The sequence below is a fragment of the Schistocerca nitens genome, chromosome 3 (assembly GCF_023898315.1).
Source record: "Schistocerca nitens isolate TAMUIC-IGC-003100 chromosome 3, iqSchNite1.1, whole genome shotgun sequence".
Lineage (NCBI taxonomy): Eukaryota > Metazoa > Arthropoda > Insecta > Orthoptera > Acrididae > Schistocerca > Schistocerca nitens.
The window spans coordinates 497,643,005-497,658,944 of NC_064616.1; the positions used below are offsets into that span (position 1 = coordinate 497,643,005).

The following is a 15,940-nucleotide window of genomic DNA, read 5'->3' on the forward strand; positions in this document are numbered from 1 at the left end:
GCGTTACACGTGTGTTATTTCACTGAACTACAAGTATTTTGCACATCTGTACGCTGTGTACTGCATTATTCCGTTAATTATGAGTCGTCTGCGTCTCTGCACATCAGTGTACTGCATTACTTACGAGTTGTTATCAGGTCTGTAGACTATTTACTGCGACCTCAATCAAGTCAGGGTGAGTGTTTTCTCTCAGTGTAATAAATATACTATGTCAGATACATCCGTAAATAAATTGTTCCGCGCAATTTTTCCCCTCCAGACTGCCATCTAGGATTATGTACTCTGTACTGGGTCAGTTGAAGTCTGGACCTCATGATGAACACTCTGGATGGAGCTACTGCCTCAAATTCTTTAAATAAAGACTGAAAATAAAGACTTATGTCCATCCTATCCAGCACAAGCTGAGTCCTTTTCCCACCCATTACTAGAAAGAGCTGGCAGTTGGATGACTTAGGTTAGTGGAGGTAGCCAAAGTGACCTTTTTTCTTGCTATTTTCTTATGTTAGTGGAGGTAGTCGTGGTGTGTTGCATTGATCTGCTGGAATTTCAGCTTCCCGCCTTTTTTTGGGTGTGGGAAGAGGGGAGGGGAGGGGGGAATATTAGTGGAGGTTACTCAATTGATGTATTTTCCCGAAAAAATTTGAACTTCAAATGATGACGTCATTGCATCGTTGCCATATCTACCACCACCAACTTGGATCCACCATCTTGAATACATTTGGCAACAATGTACACTGGGGTGACGCTGGCATTGTTCCACTACTCTCATGTACTGATGGACAGGGATTGTCAAGCGTCACAGAGGATGGTCGTAAAAAATCGCGTGAAATCAGAGGAAGAAATCACTCAAGAGCTCCAAAGTGCTAACAACAGCGCACCTAGCACAGTAACTGTGGTTCAGGAATTAAGAAAAATCGAGTACAACGGTCGAGCAGCTCCACATAAGCCACACATTTCTGTAGTCGGTAATAAGTGACGTTTGATGTATTGTAAAGTGCTATGCGAATGGACAGTGGATGATAAGACAGAAATGATTAGGAGTGATGAATCGCCCTATAAACTGTGACAATGCGATGGAAGGGTTCGGTTTAACGAATGCGTGGAGAACAGCACTTGCCAACATGTTTAGCACCATCAGTGAAGTACAGAAGAAATGATGTTGCGGTATAGAAGTGTTCTTCATGATAACGATGTGGCTCGTGTAAGTAAGCTCAAGAAAATGATAACTGGGAAGTAGATGAACACATTGTACAGCATTGTGTGCTGTATACAGTAGAGGAATAGTTCAAAGATGATAACTGTATCAGCATGACAATGCACTCTGTCATTAAGCATCATCTTTCAGGCAATAGTTTGTAGACAACAACATTTCAGAAACTGACTGGCCTGTTCAGATTGGCGACATCAACCGAATGGAATATCTCTGGGGAGAGTTAGGACACAGGCTTCGCCCCAATCGCAACATCAGGCTTCACTACGTTCTCTGCTTTCAACTCTTGAGGAAGATTGGGCAGACTTTTCTCCACAGGCATTCAAATAGCGATTGATAACGTCTCAACCAGAGTTCACTCCTTCATACAAGATGTTTCACAATTCATGTTACACACTTCTAGAGATTGTAGAGGGGACTTAGTACAACCAATTTGACACAGGTATCCATATATGGGAACGCCTTCCAAAGACGCTACAGAGCGTCAAATTTATAGGCTCCAGCGCCCGTAATTGTTTGTATATGCATTATGATTCCGTGGCGATGTTACAAACTTTGTAGGATGTTGGAGGTGGATAAATGTATTAATTTGAGGTAAGGGTCCCTGTATCAGAAACGAACGAGTGGAAAATTATAATCGGAAACCGTTGTGATTCCTCCAACAGTGAACTACATGTACTGGTACTGTTGTTGCTAAGACTGTAGGGTAGGCAGCTTTCAGTGGTGGTAGTATGGACTAAAACAAGGAAAAAAGTCCTGTAAATATGGGCTCTGAAATGCCTACCTGAGGATCTATGAGCAATTGATCATTTTCGCTACTTTGAAACATACTTGCTCTGTTGAACAAGTATTCCAGTTTGTAACATCGTCACCGAATCATCATGTTTATACAAACATTTAAGAGCACCGTTGTGCTTATAACTCTGACGCTCTGTAACGTCGTTGGACGACGTTTCCGTACATAAGTTCTTACGTAAAACTTGATCTACTAAGTCTCCCCTACAACCTCAAAGAAGCATGTAACATGAATTGTTGAAACCCCTGTAGGAGCGATAGTAGCCGTAGGCCATATTAATGACCACTAATAGGTGTTCAGATATTTCTGATCAGATAGGACATTTATGCTGGCAGTTTATCGTGGCAGTTTTAGGTGGGGCTATTTTGATCTATGATTGCTTAAGATACTGGTACAATTTGAGCTCGAAGTGCCACGCTTGCGAACTTCCTACGTCAGCAAATAATTGTGCTGCAATCGTTAGTGAGTGTTTTGTGTATTCCGCTCTTCGTTGTGTTGTGCATTGATAGGCTTTCATAAGGAGATCACTTACCCCACCCTCACCCCCCGGAATCTGGAGTACTGAGTTTTTATTCATATACTGAATGGATAACTGACTATATTTTTTGGAGGATTGGAAGTTTTTTGCGTCACCTAAAGAGTTTACTTTTCTTGGTAAGATACATCTTGAATGTGGGCAATTCACAGATGTTCACCCCCCCCCCCCCCCTTCCTCCAGCTGGATAAATTTCTTCCGACATCCACGTCTGTGTCGTTCGTCAATTCGTTTCGTATTTTGGAATGATCCATGATGGGTTTCGAGTACGACCCTCACATCACCAGCAGATCTGCTTTCTCAGGCGAGCAGAAAACAGACGTAAGCTGCGAGAGGGGGCGCGGCTCGTTCTCCGCTCCTCTCCTATCGGAATTTCAAAGCTCTCGTTTGTTTACACCGCGGCTGACTACCAAGACATAGTGTCAGCACTATACAAATAACTTATATAGTTTTCTCATTTGCCATAAGAAATTTGAAATCAATTTCAATTGAACATTCTTTGGTAGACAATACGTTATAATAGCATCGTTTACAGGTGTAATTACAGTAAATGTGCTATAATTATCTCCGTAGTGTATTTGACGATATTTTCTGGAGCAGCTGTCGAAGAAGACATGTAGAACTTGTTGAAGGAAACCATTTTCATCTATGACTCTCATTGTAGTTTCAAATGAAACTGAAGTGACAGTCAAAGATGAAAACTTTACCTTTCAAACAGTGCTAATGTATTAGTCAGTTATTACTTTGTCCGTCTTAAGCATACTGCAGTTTAAGAAAGTCTTACATCAAATGCGATCACTTTTATTTAAAAAGTATCATCAATGGTTGTTGGTGTCAGTTACTCCTTTTTATAACTTCTGAAGTCGACAGATTTTCCCCTCGTGGTTAACTGAGGCTGTCGCCAGAAAAAACTTGCTTGCAATTTCACGCTTCATAATTTTTTGCTTTTAGAGTCCGGTATCCTTTTTATACATTTGCGTTCTTTGCACTAAACTTGTCTTCCGTTATACTTCATACACGTTGCCTTTATAGACATTTTTATGGTTCAAATGGTTCAAATGGCTCTGAGCACTCTGAGGGCATCAGTCCCCTATAACGTAGAACTACTAAAACCTAATTAACCTAAGGACATCACCCACATCCATGCCCGTGTCAGGATTCGAACCTGCGACCGTAGCGCATTTTTATGGTGGTTTCACCTTTTTTGTACTAAGCACAGTGTATTTATGTCCTGAAAAGAGGGTCAAACCATAGTACGTTCGATTGGGTGTGGTTTTGTAAAAATGTGAAGTGCAAAAGAACGCGAGAGAAGCAAAGAGAAAGCGGATTCCTACAATAGAAAAATAGAGATGGGAGAAAATGTAAGCAAAAGTTCTCGACTGCTACCTATTCCAAAGACGAGGAGACAATCTGTCGATTTTAAAACATGTATACAAAAGGAGTAATGAACAACAACCACCACTGATGACTCTTAGTAAACAAAAGGTAAAAAAGGCTGGTTAAAAAGACTCTTGAATTCCAGAACGCTCAGAACAGAGAAAAACAAATAACACAATAAAACACTTATTGCAACAGTTAACAGGATGAAATTTGAGATCAGAGCACTTTACGAACTTAAACGTTAATAACGTATATATCAAAAAGTATTAAGAATAAAAAGATTATTCAAATAACATGCAATTTTGCAATTATCTTTACGTCCTCCAATTTTTCTCTTTTTGATCTGCCTTCTTCTACTATCTTACAGAGCCATAATAGGAATTATTCAACAGGCTCAGTCACAAAACTAAAATATTGATATACAGTTATCATGACCGGTATCACGTCCACAAGTACAAGCCTGACCGTGCAAAATGATTTTGCGCAAGTAGTATCTTCAGCAGGTGGATGTATGTGTAAGACGTTCATCAGTTTCCGCGAGCTTCACGGAAACACAGAAAAGTTTTCCGAAATAAGGTGGAATGCACAGGTAGCCGCGCGGTTAAGCTTGTACATGTGGACGGAGCCTTGATAATTTACTCACCCTTATTCATGAAGTACTGGATGATTCTCATCCAGAAAAGTACAAGCCGTTGGTATCTTTCCTTCCCTTCAAGAATACGCTGCTGGCGCTGGCGAAGAGAAAGACGCGCTCGCTTTGCCCTTTTCGCGCGCAATTCACGAGGAACATCTTGGTCGTGTAGCTTTCGTCGGCGTGGGTTCACGCCGCTTGGCCCCACAAGCGAAACCATTGGCTTTGACATATGCGAAAAGACGCTCTGACTTCAATATGATAGCGGTATGTACCGCACGTTGTCGCCGATGGCTGCAGTTATACTGCTAAGCAGTGTGGGTGCCGGCGCGCGGTCCCAGCGCTGCCGACAGTAGCGCCGCTCGGCGGGATTCGGCGCTCTCCGCGCAGCGAGGCGCCAATTCGAAACGAGTAAACGAATGCGGCTTAACACTTTACAAAAGAAAACAGTGACCATAATCATTACCTGACAATGCCAGATTTAAAGGTTGTCGAGTCAATTAAATAACTATGGATTACAGTTACGAACAACTAAAACTGGAGCCATCACACAGGAAATTTTGTGGGGGAAGGGGAACCGAAGACTGTATTTTGTTGGCAGAACACTTAGAAGGTTCACTATATTTACTGAAGAGATTGCCTACACTACCTACATCCATCCACATCTGTGGTACTGCAGCGTAGTATGGTACACATACTAGCCTAAATAGGACTGGCGAATGGCATAAAAAATGTTGAAATGTGTGTGAATTCCTAAGGAACCAAAATGCTGAAGTCGTCGGTCCACAGACTTACACACCCATGCCCGAAGGAGGACTAGACCCTCCGACGGAAGGGGCCGCGCAACCCGTGGCATGTGCGCCTCTAACCACGCGGCCACTCCGCCTAGCTAGGACGCCATCTAAATAATTCAAAGAACCCCAGCTCGATTTGTATTATCACGAAGTAAGGGATGGAGTGTCACGGATATGTATAGATGGCAATGATTAAAACAAAGACGTTTCTCATTTCAGCGAGACCTTTTCCCTAAATTATAAATACCAATTCCGTTCACCGACTACGAAAATATTTTGTTGAGTATCACCTGAATAGGTAGAAATGACCACCATGGTAAAATAAGAGAGGTCAGAATTCGCGCAGAAAGATTTAGGTGTCCATTTTATCTCCGTGCTGTTCGATAGCAGAACTATAGAGAAACAGTCTATGCACCCTCTGCCAAACATCTGAGAGTGGATTCCAGAGTAAGTAGTCTGGCCACTGCAAGGATCAAGCATTGTCATGTCACAGTGACATCTGCATCTGTTCTTCGCAAATCACCATTAAATGTGTAGCAGAGGGTACTTGTTATTGTATCATCGATTTAACTTCCTACCATTTCTATTCTTTTTGTTCACGAATATAGCGGTGGAAGAATGACCAGAGATATGGCCCTTTGCGAGACTGTCATTTGCCTAACTTCTCCTCTCCCTCTCTGAATTCACTCCTCCTCATGAGTAGTACGTAAATCAAAGTAGGTCAAGTTTCAGAGATATTTTTGCTTAGAGAATATGCAATAAGTACCTAATACCGCACCTATTGAGCTATCCATTCGTGCCTCATCGCCCAATGTAAAGGTTCCTTTTCCAATGCCTACATCCTATTTTTACAAAGCCCAGAGTGGTTGTCTTGCCTATCTTGATCGACTATCATGTATGAGGGTAAGGCAAGGGGATCGTACAGACAGACCAACGTTTGACCGTCGCACAGACTCCCGCATGGAGGACATAGAAATCCTTAACGCTGGAAAGCAACTGGCATAATGGAAAAAAAAATATGTCGACAGCCCTAGATGGAATCTCACGTCAGTTTTACACACAGTGCTCTTCGGTACTGGCATCTTGCTTAGCTTCCATCAATCGAGAATCTTTCTCACAGCGGGAAGTCCCAAGTGATAGGAAAAATGCACAGGTGAGTTTTTTCTGCAGCAAAGGTAAAAGAACATATCCGCAAAATTACAGACAGACATCCTTAACGTCGGCTTGCTGCATAATTTTTGATCATCTTCTATGTTTGAAAAAAATAAATTTCGTTGAGACAGAAACGCTTCTGTCCACCAATCAGCATGGATTTAGAAAGCATCACTCGTGCCCTTCTCCATGATGTAAACAGAGGTTAGACATTTAGAATAGTTTCACAGATACGTGAGTAGTTGTAACACTTATTAAATAATAGAACCCAGTACGTTGTCCTGGACCGCGAGTGTTCATCAGAGGCAAGCATATCGTCGTCAGTGGTGCCCCAGAAAAGTGTGATACGACCGATCGTATTTTCTTTTAAACAAATGATCCGATGGGTATGGTGAACTGCAAATCCTCGACTGTTTACTGACCGTAGAAAGATACAGGATGACTTAAACAGAATGTCTGTTTGGCGTGTGAATGACGGCTAGCTCTAAATGTAAAAAAATTTATGTTAATGAAAGTGGGAGCACAAACAATCCTGTAATGGTCTTTAACGTTGCAAAGCGATATGAAATGGAATGGGAACGTAAGGCAGGTACTATGGAAGGCGAATCGTAGACGCTGGTTTAGTAGGGGAATTTTAGGGACATGTAGCTCATTTACGAACAAGATCGCATATAAAACACTAAAATGACCAATTCTTGAGTTTTGCTACAGTGTTTGGGCTCCCCACCAGATCACATTAAAGGAAGAAATGGAAAAAATTTAGAGGCGTGCTGCTAGATTCGTAACCGGCAGTTTAGATTAACACGCGAATATTATGGAGACGCTTCGTGAACTCCAATTGGAATCCATGAAACGGAGACAACGTTGTTTTAGAGAAACACTACTGAGGAAATTTGAAGAATCCGAATTTGCGTCTGACTGCAGAACGATTCTATTGCTGCCAACGTACAAATCGCGTAAGAACCTAAAAGATAAGCAAAGAGAAATTAGGGCTCGTACGGACGCATACAGACGGTTGTTTTCCGTCGCATCATTTGCGAGTGGGACAGGGAAGGGAATGACTGGTAGTGGTGCAAGGTACCCTCTGTCACGCACCATATGGTACCTTGCGGAGTATGTGCAGCGTGTGAAGAAAAATATGGGAGCACCACAAACGCATTACGACACCTAATGCGGTGTAGGAAAATCATTGGCATTCAAAATAGCTTCTAGTCGTCTCTAAATGAATAAATACACGTCCTGTATGGCTTCCAAGGGACCCTCATACCATTTTTCCTGCTAAATTGTGGCAAGATTATGTAACGATGATGAAGGTGGGCTGCGCGGTTTGTGGCGTCATGGACGGACTGTGCGGCCACTTCCGCCGGAAGTCAAGTCCTCCCTCGGACATGGGTTTGTGTGTTGTTCTTAGCATTAACTAGTTTAAGCAGTGTTTAAGCCCAGGGATCGATGACCTAAGCAGTTTGGTCCCTTAAAAATTCACACACATTTGAACATTTTTGATGAATGTGGATAGCGATCACCCACACTTCTCCCAAACGTATACCGCAAGGGTTCAGTAATATTAAGATCAGGTGACAGTGGGGGGCCAGGGGAGATGCGGCCTTTCATTCACCTGCTAAAAAAAAGTTCTGGATCAGGAGGGGTGTGCAGATATAACATAATCCTTGACGGTAGTGCGATCTTCCAGATTACGCGCGGGGCCTATGGAATATCACGATCCGGCTGCCTATATCACCGACAAACCCCCCCCTCATATTACGCTCTTGGGAAGAAAATTCGGCCAGGAGTTGGACACAGTTTCACACAAGACTCATCTGGGCAAATCAGTTTCTTCCCTTGCTCCACAGTTCGGGTTTTATGCCTTCGGCACCAAGTTTTCCTGCTATGGCCGTTAGAATCACTTACGTGTAGTCTCGGTGTACTAGCTAGACCTGAAATTCCCTGTTTATGGTGCGTCCTTCGAGCTGTTTGCCACTGACAGGGTTCCCTAGCGTAACATTCAATTCTGCTGTATCTTTTGTAGCTTTCGTCCTCTTATTTTTCGATACAGTCCTCTTAAGCGACCGCTCTCACGATCATTCAATACACACTTCCGTTCACTTTGTGACTTAGCAGATGATGTATTATCGCCTTCCCTACATGCGGTATAAATCTCCGATATGGTGCTTCTTCAAACACTTCAGCTACCTTGGTTGCGGAAGCACACACACCATACGTGCACTAACAATTTGACCACGTTGGAATGCAATTCGCTTCGACACAATGCACTCACAAGTTACACATCATTGTTCTGAAGACGGCTGACATTTGCAACGTGTTGAGGACATTGCACAGGTGCTGTTCATTGACAAATACCACAAAGCAACCTGCAGGCCTTTCTAGCACCTGCATTTATGGTCATGCATGCTTTTTCACATTTTTGGCCAACCCCCGTGTGTATATGCAGATGGAGAATGTTTTAAGCTCTGCGTCAATGTTGATTTCAGAATAAGCCTTTCCTGCCTTAGAAGAGCTGAGCCATGAGATGGCCTAATAGGGTATTGATGGTGAAATATTAGAAATGTTTTCGGGGCCCGATGTAACAGGATTTTAGTCTACAAGAAAGTTTATCTTCCTCGCGTTCTTCTCCAATGAGTGGAAGCTTCATTCTGGAAACAGACCTACACAAAATAAAAGTCTCACTCAGCAGATTTAGAGAGCTTAAATTCTGCGGGAGCTACGTGGTGATAAGCTACAGTTTATTTATTTCATGTAAGCTTTTATTCTTTCTGGCAAAATTAGGGTCTTCAGTGGATCTTTTACACTTGATCAGACATCCTGAGTGGATTTACAGTGCAATATCCACAGTACGTGAGCATTGCAAAGTAATAGCAATAATATCAAAAATAATAATAGTAGATGTGTATAGCATTTCAGATATGTCAGTCTTATTAAGACGGTGTCAAGTAATTTCCTCGTTACATTCTAGTCGAATGTTGTTAACGAAGTACTAAGAAATAATGTAGGGTAAGAGTACAGGAGGGTTCAACCCTGAGAGGAAGTTGATGAATGGTCCATGCAAAAGTGAGAAAAAAATAGAGAAAGTAAAAAATATAGTCGACTAAGCTGGAAGAAGAGAAACAGGAATGAGGAGAGTATAGGCAAAAACAATGTGATAGAAAAAAAAATGGTTCAAATGGCTCTGAGCACTACGGGACTCAACATCTGTGGTCATAATTCCCCTAGAACTTAGAACTACTTAAACCTAGCTAACCTAAGGACGTCACACACATCCATGCCCGTGGCAGGATTTGAACCTGCGACCGTAGCATTCGCGCGGTTCCGGACTGAGCGCCTAGAACCGCTAGACCACCGCGGCCGGCGCAGGATTCGAACCTGCGACCGTAGCCGTCAGGCGGTTCCGGACTGAGCGCCTAGAGCCGTTAGACCACCGCGGCCGGCACAATGTGATAGAGGGAATGCTGTTGGACCATGGGAAGACACCTGCTACATGACGAGTGATAAGCTACACCGATGGTACAATGTATGAGTTTAATCTATTCTAGATGCAGAGTAGTTTTGGATATAAAATAAGTAAGTAGTTGCCACTATTTAAGTTCCAACCTTCGTATATTCTTTTGGTTATGCAAACCGTGAGGACTACAGCGGTTTTAAAATACACAAAATTTATTCGCAGCTGCAAATATGGACAACCATCAATTGTATAACGAAATGACGACAATGAAAATTTGTGTTGGACCGGGAATCGAACCCAGATTTCCCGCTTAGAGCAAGCGATCTCTTTACCAATATCTTTTTCTGTTCGTCACAGTTCTCGTCCTTTGGTTCGGGCAGGCGTCACAGGACATCCCCTCTGGTTTTTATCGTTGAATATTTCACCATTTTTTTTTTTTACAGGTAGGCATAGTTTAAGGAATTTAGGGATTTAGGGGTCACGTGCGAAGTCCGATTGTGGGTACTGACGTTTCTTTGAGTCTATTTGCAAAAGGGCCTGCAGTTTATTAAGTACTGGCTTACTCACATGGACTTCAGCAAGGTCCGAGCATGCACACGGGGGGAGGGGTTTATTAGTTATTGGGAGCTCCAACGTTAGGCGGGTGATGGATCCCCTTAGGCAAATAGCGGAAAGGTCGGGGAAGAAGGCCAGTGTTCACTCTGTCTGCTTGCCTGTGGGCCTCATCCGAGATGTGGAGGAGGCCCTGCCGGCGGCGATAGAGAGCACTGGGTGCACCAAACTGCAAATTGATGTTCATGTCGGCACCAATGACTCCTGCCGTCTGGGTTCAGAGGTCATCCTCAGTTCGTACAGGCAGTTGGCGGAATTGGTGAAGGCGGAAAGCCTCACTCGCGGGGTGGAATCTGAGCTAACTATCTGTAGTATCGTTCCCAGAACCGATCGCGGTCCTCTGGTTTGGAGCCGAGTGGAAGGTTTAAACCAGAGGCTCAGACGATTCTGCGGAGATGTGGGGTGCAAGTTTCTCGACCTCCGCTATCGGGTGGAGAAATGTAGGGTCCCCCTGAATAGGTCAGGCGTGCACTACACGCCGGAAGCGGCTACAAGGGTAGCGGAGTACGTGTGGAATGCACATGTGGGTTTTTTAGGTTAGAGAATTCCCTCCTTAGGCCCGACAAGACGCCTCCTGAGACGCAGCAAGGTAGGAGTAGGCAAAATGCAACAGGAAATAACAATATTAATGTGCTAATAGTAACTGCAGGAGCGTCTATAGAAAGGTCCCAGAACTGCTCTCATTAATAAACGGTCACAATGCCCATATAGTACTAGGGACAGAAAGTTGGCTGAAACCAGACGTAAACAGTAATCAAATCCTAAACTCAGATTGGATGTATACCGCAGAGACAGGCTGAACAGTGAAGGGGGAGGTGTGTTTATAGCGATAAGAAGTGCTATATTATCGAAGGAAATTGACGGAGATCCGAAATGTGAAATAATTTGGGAGAAAGTCACGGTTAAAGCAGGCTCAGACATGGTAATTGGATGTCTCTATAGGCCCCCTAACTCAGCAGCTGTTGAGGCTGAGCACCTGAAGGATAATTTGGAAAATATTTCGAGTAGATTTCCCCACCATGTTATAGTTCAGGGTGGAGATTTTAATTTGCCGGATATAGACTGGGAGACTCAAAAGTTCATAACGGGTGGCAGGGACAAAGAATCCAGTGACATTTTTTTAAGTGCTTTATCTGAAAACTACCTTGAGCAGTTAAACAGAGAACCGACTCGTGGCGATAACATATTAGACCTTCTGGTGACAAACAGGACCGAACTATTTGAAACAGTTAACGCAGAACAGGGAATCAGCGATCATAAAGCGGTTACTGCATCGATGATTTCAGCCGTAAATAGAAATATTAAAAAAGGTAGGAAGATTTTTCTGTTTAGCAAAAGTGACAAAAAGCATATTACAGAGTACCTGACGCCTCAACACAAAAGTTTTGTCTCAAGTACAGATAGTGTTGAGGATCAGTGGACAAAGTTCAAAACCATTGTACAATATGCGTTGGATGAGTATCTGCCAAGCAAGATCGTAAGAGATGGAAAAGAGCCACTGTGGTACAACAACCGAGTTAGAAAATTGCTGCGGAAGCAAAGGGAACTTCACAGCAAACATAAACATAGCCAAAGCCTTGCAGACAAACAAAAATTACGCGAAGCGAAATGTAGTGGGAGGAGGGCTATCCGAGAGGCGTTCAATGAATTCGCATGTAAAGTTCTGTGTACTGACTTGGCAGAACATCCTAAGAAATTTTGGGTCTTATGTCAAAGCGGTAGGTGGATCAAAACAATATGTCCAGACACTCTGTGACCAAAATGGTACTGAAACACAGGATGACAGACTAAAGGCCGAAATACTAAATGTCTTTTTCCAAAGCTGTTTCACAGAGGACTGCACTGTAGTTCCTTCTCTAGATTGTCGTACAGATGACAAAATGGTAGATATCGAAATAGACGACAGAGGGATAGAGAAAAAATTAAAATCGCTCAAAAGAGGAAAGGCCGCTGGACCTGATGGGATACCAGTTCGATTTTACACAGAGTACGTGAAGGAACTTGCCCCCCTTCTTGCAGCGGTGTACCGAAGGTCTCTAGAAGAGCGTTGCATTCCAGAGGATTGGAAAAGGCACAGATCATCCCCGTTTTCAAGAAGGGACGTCGAACAGATTTGCAGAACTATAGAACTATATCTCTAACGTCGATCAGTTGTAGAATTTTGGAACACGTTTTATGTTCGAGTATAATGACTTTTCTGGAGACTAGAAATCTATTCTGTAGGAATCAGCATGGGTTTCGAAAAAGACGATCGTGTGAAACCCAGCTCGCGCTATTCGTCCACGAGGCTCAGAGGGCCATAGACACGGGTTCACAGGTAGATGCCGTGTTTCTTGACTTCCGCAAGGCGTTCGATACAGTTCCCCACAGTCGTTTAATAAACAAAGTAAGAACATATGGACTATCAGACCAATTGTGTGATTGGATTGAAGAGTTCCTAGATAACAGAACGCAGCATGTCATTCTCAATGGAGATAAGTCCTCCGAAGTAAGAGTGATTTCAGGTGTGCCGCAGGGGAGTGTCATAGGACCGTTGCTATTCACAATATACATAAATGACCTTGTGGATGACATCGGAAGTTCACTGAGGCTTTTTGCAGATGATGCTGCGGTGTATCGAGAGGTTGTAACAATGGAAAATTGTACTGAAATGCAGGAGGACCTGCAGCGAATTGACGCATGGTGCAGGGAATGGCAATTGAATCTCAATGTAGACAAGTGTAATATGCTGCGAATACATAGAAAGATAGATCCCTTATCATTTAGCTACAAAATAGCAGGTCAGCAACTGGAAGCAGTTAACTCCATAAATTATCTGGCAATACGCATTAGGAGTGATTTAAAATGGAATGATCATATAAAGTTGATCGTCGGTAAAGCAGATGCCAGACTGAGATTCATTGGAAGAATCCTAAGAAATGCAATCAGAAAACAAAGGAAGTAGGTTACAGTACACTTGTTCGCCCACTGCTTGAATACTGCTCAGCAGTGTGGGATCCGTACCAGATATGGTTGATAGAAGAGATAGAGAAGATCCAACGGAGAGCAGCGCGCTTCGTTACAGGATCATTTAGTAATCGCGAAAGCGTTACGGAGATGATAGATAAACTCGAGTGGAAGATTCTGCAGGAGAGACGCTCAGTAGCTCGGTACGGGCTTTTGTTAAAGTTTCGAGAACATACCTTCACCGAAGAGTCAAGCAGTATATTCCTCCCTCCTACGTATATCTCGCGAAGAGACCTAGAGGATAAATTCAGAGAGATTAGAGCCCACACAGAGCCATACAGACAATCCTTCTTTCCACGAACAATGCGAGACTGGAATAGAAGGGAGAACCGATAGAGGTACTCAAGGTACCCTTCGCCACACACCGTCAGGTGGCTTGCGGAGTATGGATGTAGATGTAGATGTACACTTATTGCTAGCACATAAAAACGCATTTTAATTCAGTAATTTTTTATGAGGAGTGTGACGTTCTAAGTTCGAGTTGTATGTCGGATGGTGTAGGTTTCATATGTTCACTCTTTTTACGAATGAAAACACGGCACGGGCACCACCTGGTAAGATCGCCAGTTGGCTATACCTCGTTTGATGTATGTACTTATGCATAAAATTACCAGAAATACCACTAAAACGAGAAAATATGCACAAAAATATAGGAATATTAACTTGAAATAAACGGACCTGTGCCTAAATCCAACACAAAATACAACTGGAAAAATACGAATCTAACAATTTAATAGGCGTTTCTAACATTATGATAATACTAAACCAGTTCATCATTGATTTTAATTGTGTCTTTCATAGAAAATTACTAAATATCTTCCGAAATGTTTCGGAAAGGCCTTGCTTGTATCTATGAAACGGTTTTCGCATTTGGAAAAGTTGCCTCTGCCTCACATTATGTTATGAAGTAGAACTTCATTGTTGCATTGAAGCTTGCAAAATAATCCTCTAAAAGTAAGTCCCGAATTATAATATCTGACAGAATATTTTTGTTTAACTCGCCAATTTAACAGCAAGCTCACATACGCCGATTTCGTAACGTATTAAAAAAATTACAAACAATTGTTCACATAAATTGAGGGAACCACAGATTACTGGAGATGTCTTTTCATAAAAGGGACAACCAGCCAGTGAGAGCTGTTATAGAAATAAACTCGATCTATGTCCGTGATTAAATTTTGTTTTCATGATCCTTTATCACTGTTGACCATGCGTTCACAATAGCTCTGAGAGAAGCTCGGCTGGCCGGGCATTAATAACGTTAGTATTGGGGCGACTCCCACGCCAAAGTACCGTTATCCAAGATGGCGGCAATGACGTCATCCAAGATGGCGTATTTTGGCGGGAAGTTTGAATTTTGGCTGGAAGATAGGTCAGTTGGGCTACTTCCACTAACCTAACCCCCTCCTCCTCCAGGAAATGGTGGGAAGTTCGAATTCCATCAGGACAATTCAACCTCTACTAACCTAAGAACACGGCGCTAAAGAAAGGTCACTTGGGCTACCTCCATTAACCTAAGTCACCCGCTATATGTCTCGATTCTCCTCAGTCCTAGGAAATTATCTGACAAAGTCTTACAATCAGCACTTCTGAAAGGTGTTGCATCCTGCCAAGGTTCTCTCAAACAAGTGTTATGAAGCATCCAGCCAATGGCAATCCGTCCACTGTTTATAAAAGCGGAAGCCTCACCAGTCCATGACAGTAAAAAAAATGGTTCAAATGGCTCTGAGCACTATGGGACTTAACAACTGAGGTCATCAGTCCCCTAGAACTTAGAACTACTTAAACCTAACTAACCTAAGGACATCACATACATCCATGCCCAAGGCAGGATTCGAACCTGTGACCATAGCAGTCGCGTGGCTCTGGATTGAAGTGCCTAGAACCGCTGGGCCACCGTGGCCAGCCATGACAGTCAGTTTTACCCCTAATGAAGATGGCAGAGGTAGTCATCGGAAGCTCGGGATTTTATCCTGCCAGCCGGGGTGGCCGAGCGGTTCTAGGCGCTACATTCTGGAACCGCGCGACCGCTATGGTCGCAGGCTCGAATCCTCCCTTGGGCATGGATGTGTATGGTGTCCTTAGGTTAGTTAGGTTTAAGTAGTTCTAAGTTCTAGGGGACTGATGACCTCAGAAGTTAAGTCCCACAGTGCTCAGAGCCTTTTGAACCATTTGATTTTACCCTAATATGAAGTGGCAAGTAAACCAAGAACCTTTTATGAAAGGACTCCGGCATGAACGACTTCATAGTCATATTCGTAGTCGTGTTATGAAGGACAGGCATCAGGCACTGTGTGTGATAATGAATACCGCACCCATGGAAGTAATACTTGGAAAGACATTACCAACGTGGGTTGGTGTACTGTA

The 15,940-nt window shown here is 43.1% G+C and overlaps 1 protein-coding gene across 1 annotated transcript in view; it reads right to left on the bottom strand.

Moving 5' to 3' along the window:
• Window positions 1-4,864, bottom strand: part of LOC126248425 (antifreeze protein Maxi-like) — a 96,149-nt gene extending 91,285 nt beyond the window's left edge. The window contains exon 1 of the mRNA XM_049949393.1: window positions 4,565-4,864. Coding sequence (XP_049805350.1) covers window positions 4,565-4,784 — 220 coding nt within the window. The 5' untranslated portion in view covers window positions 4,785-4,864. The remainder of the gene's footprint in view (window positions 1-4,564) is intronic.
• Between the last annotated feature and the right edge of the window lie 11,076 nt (window positions 4,865-15,940).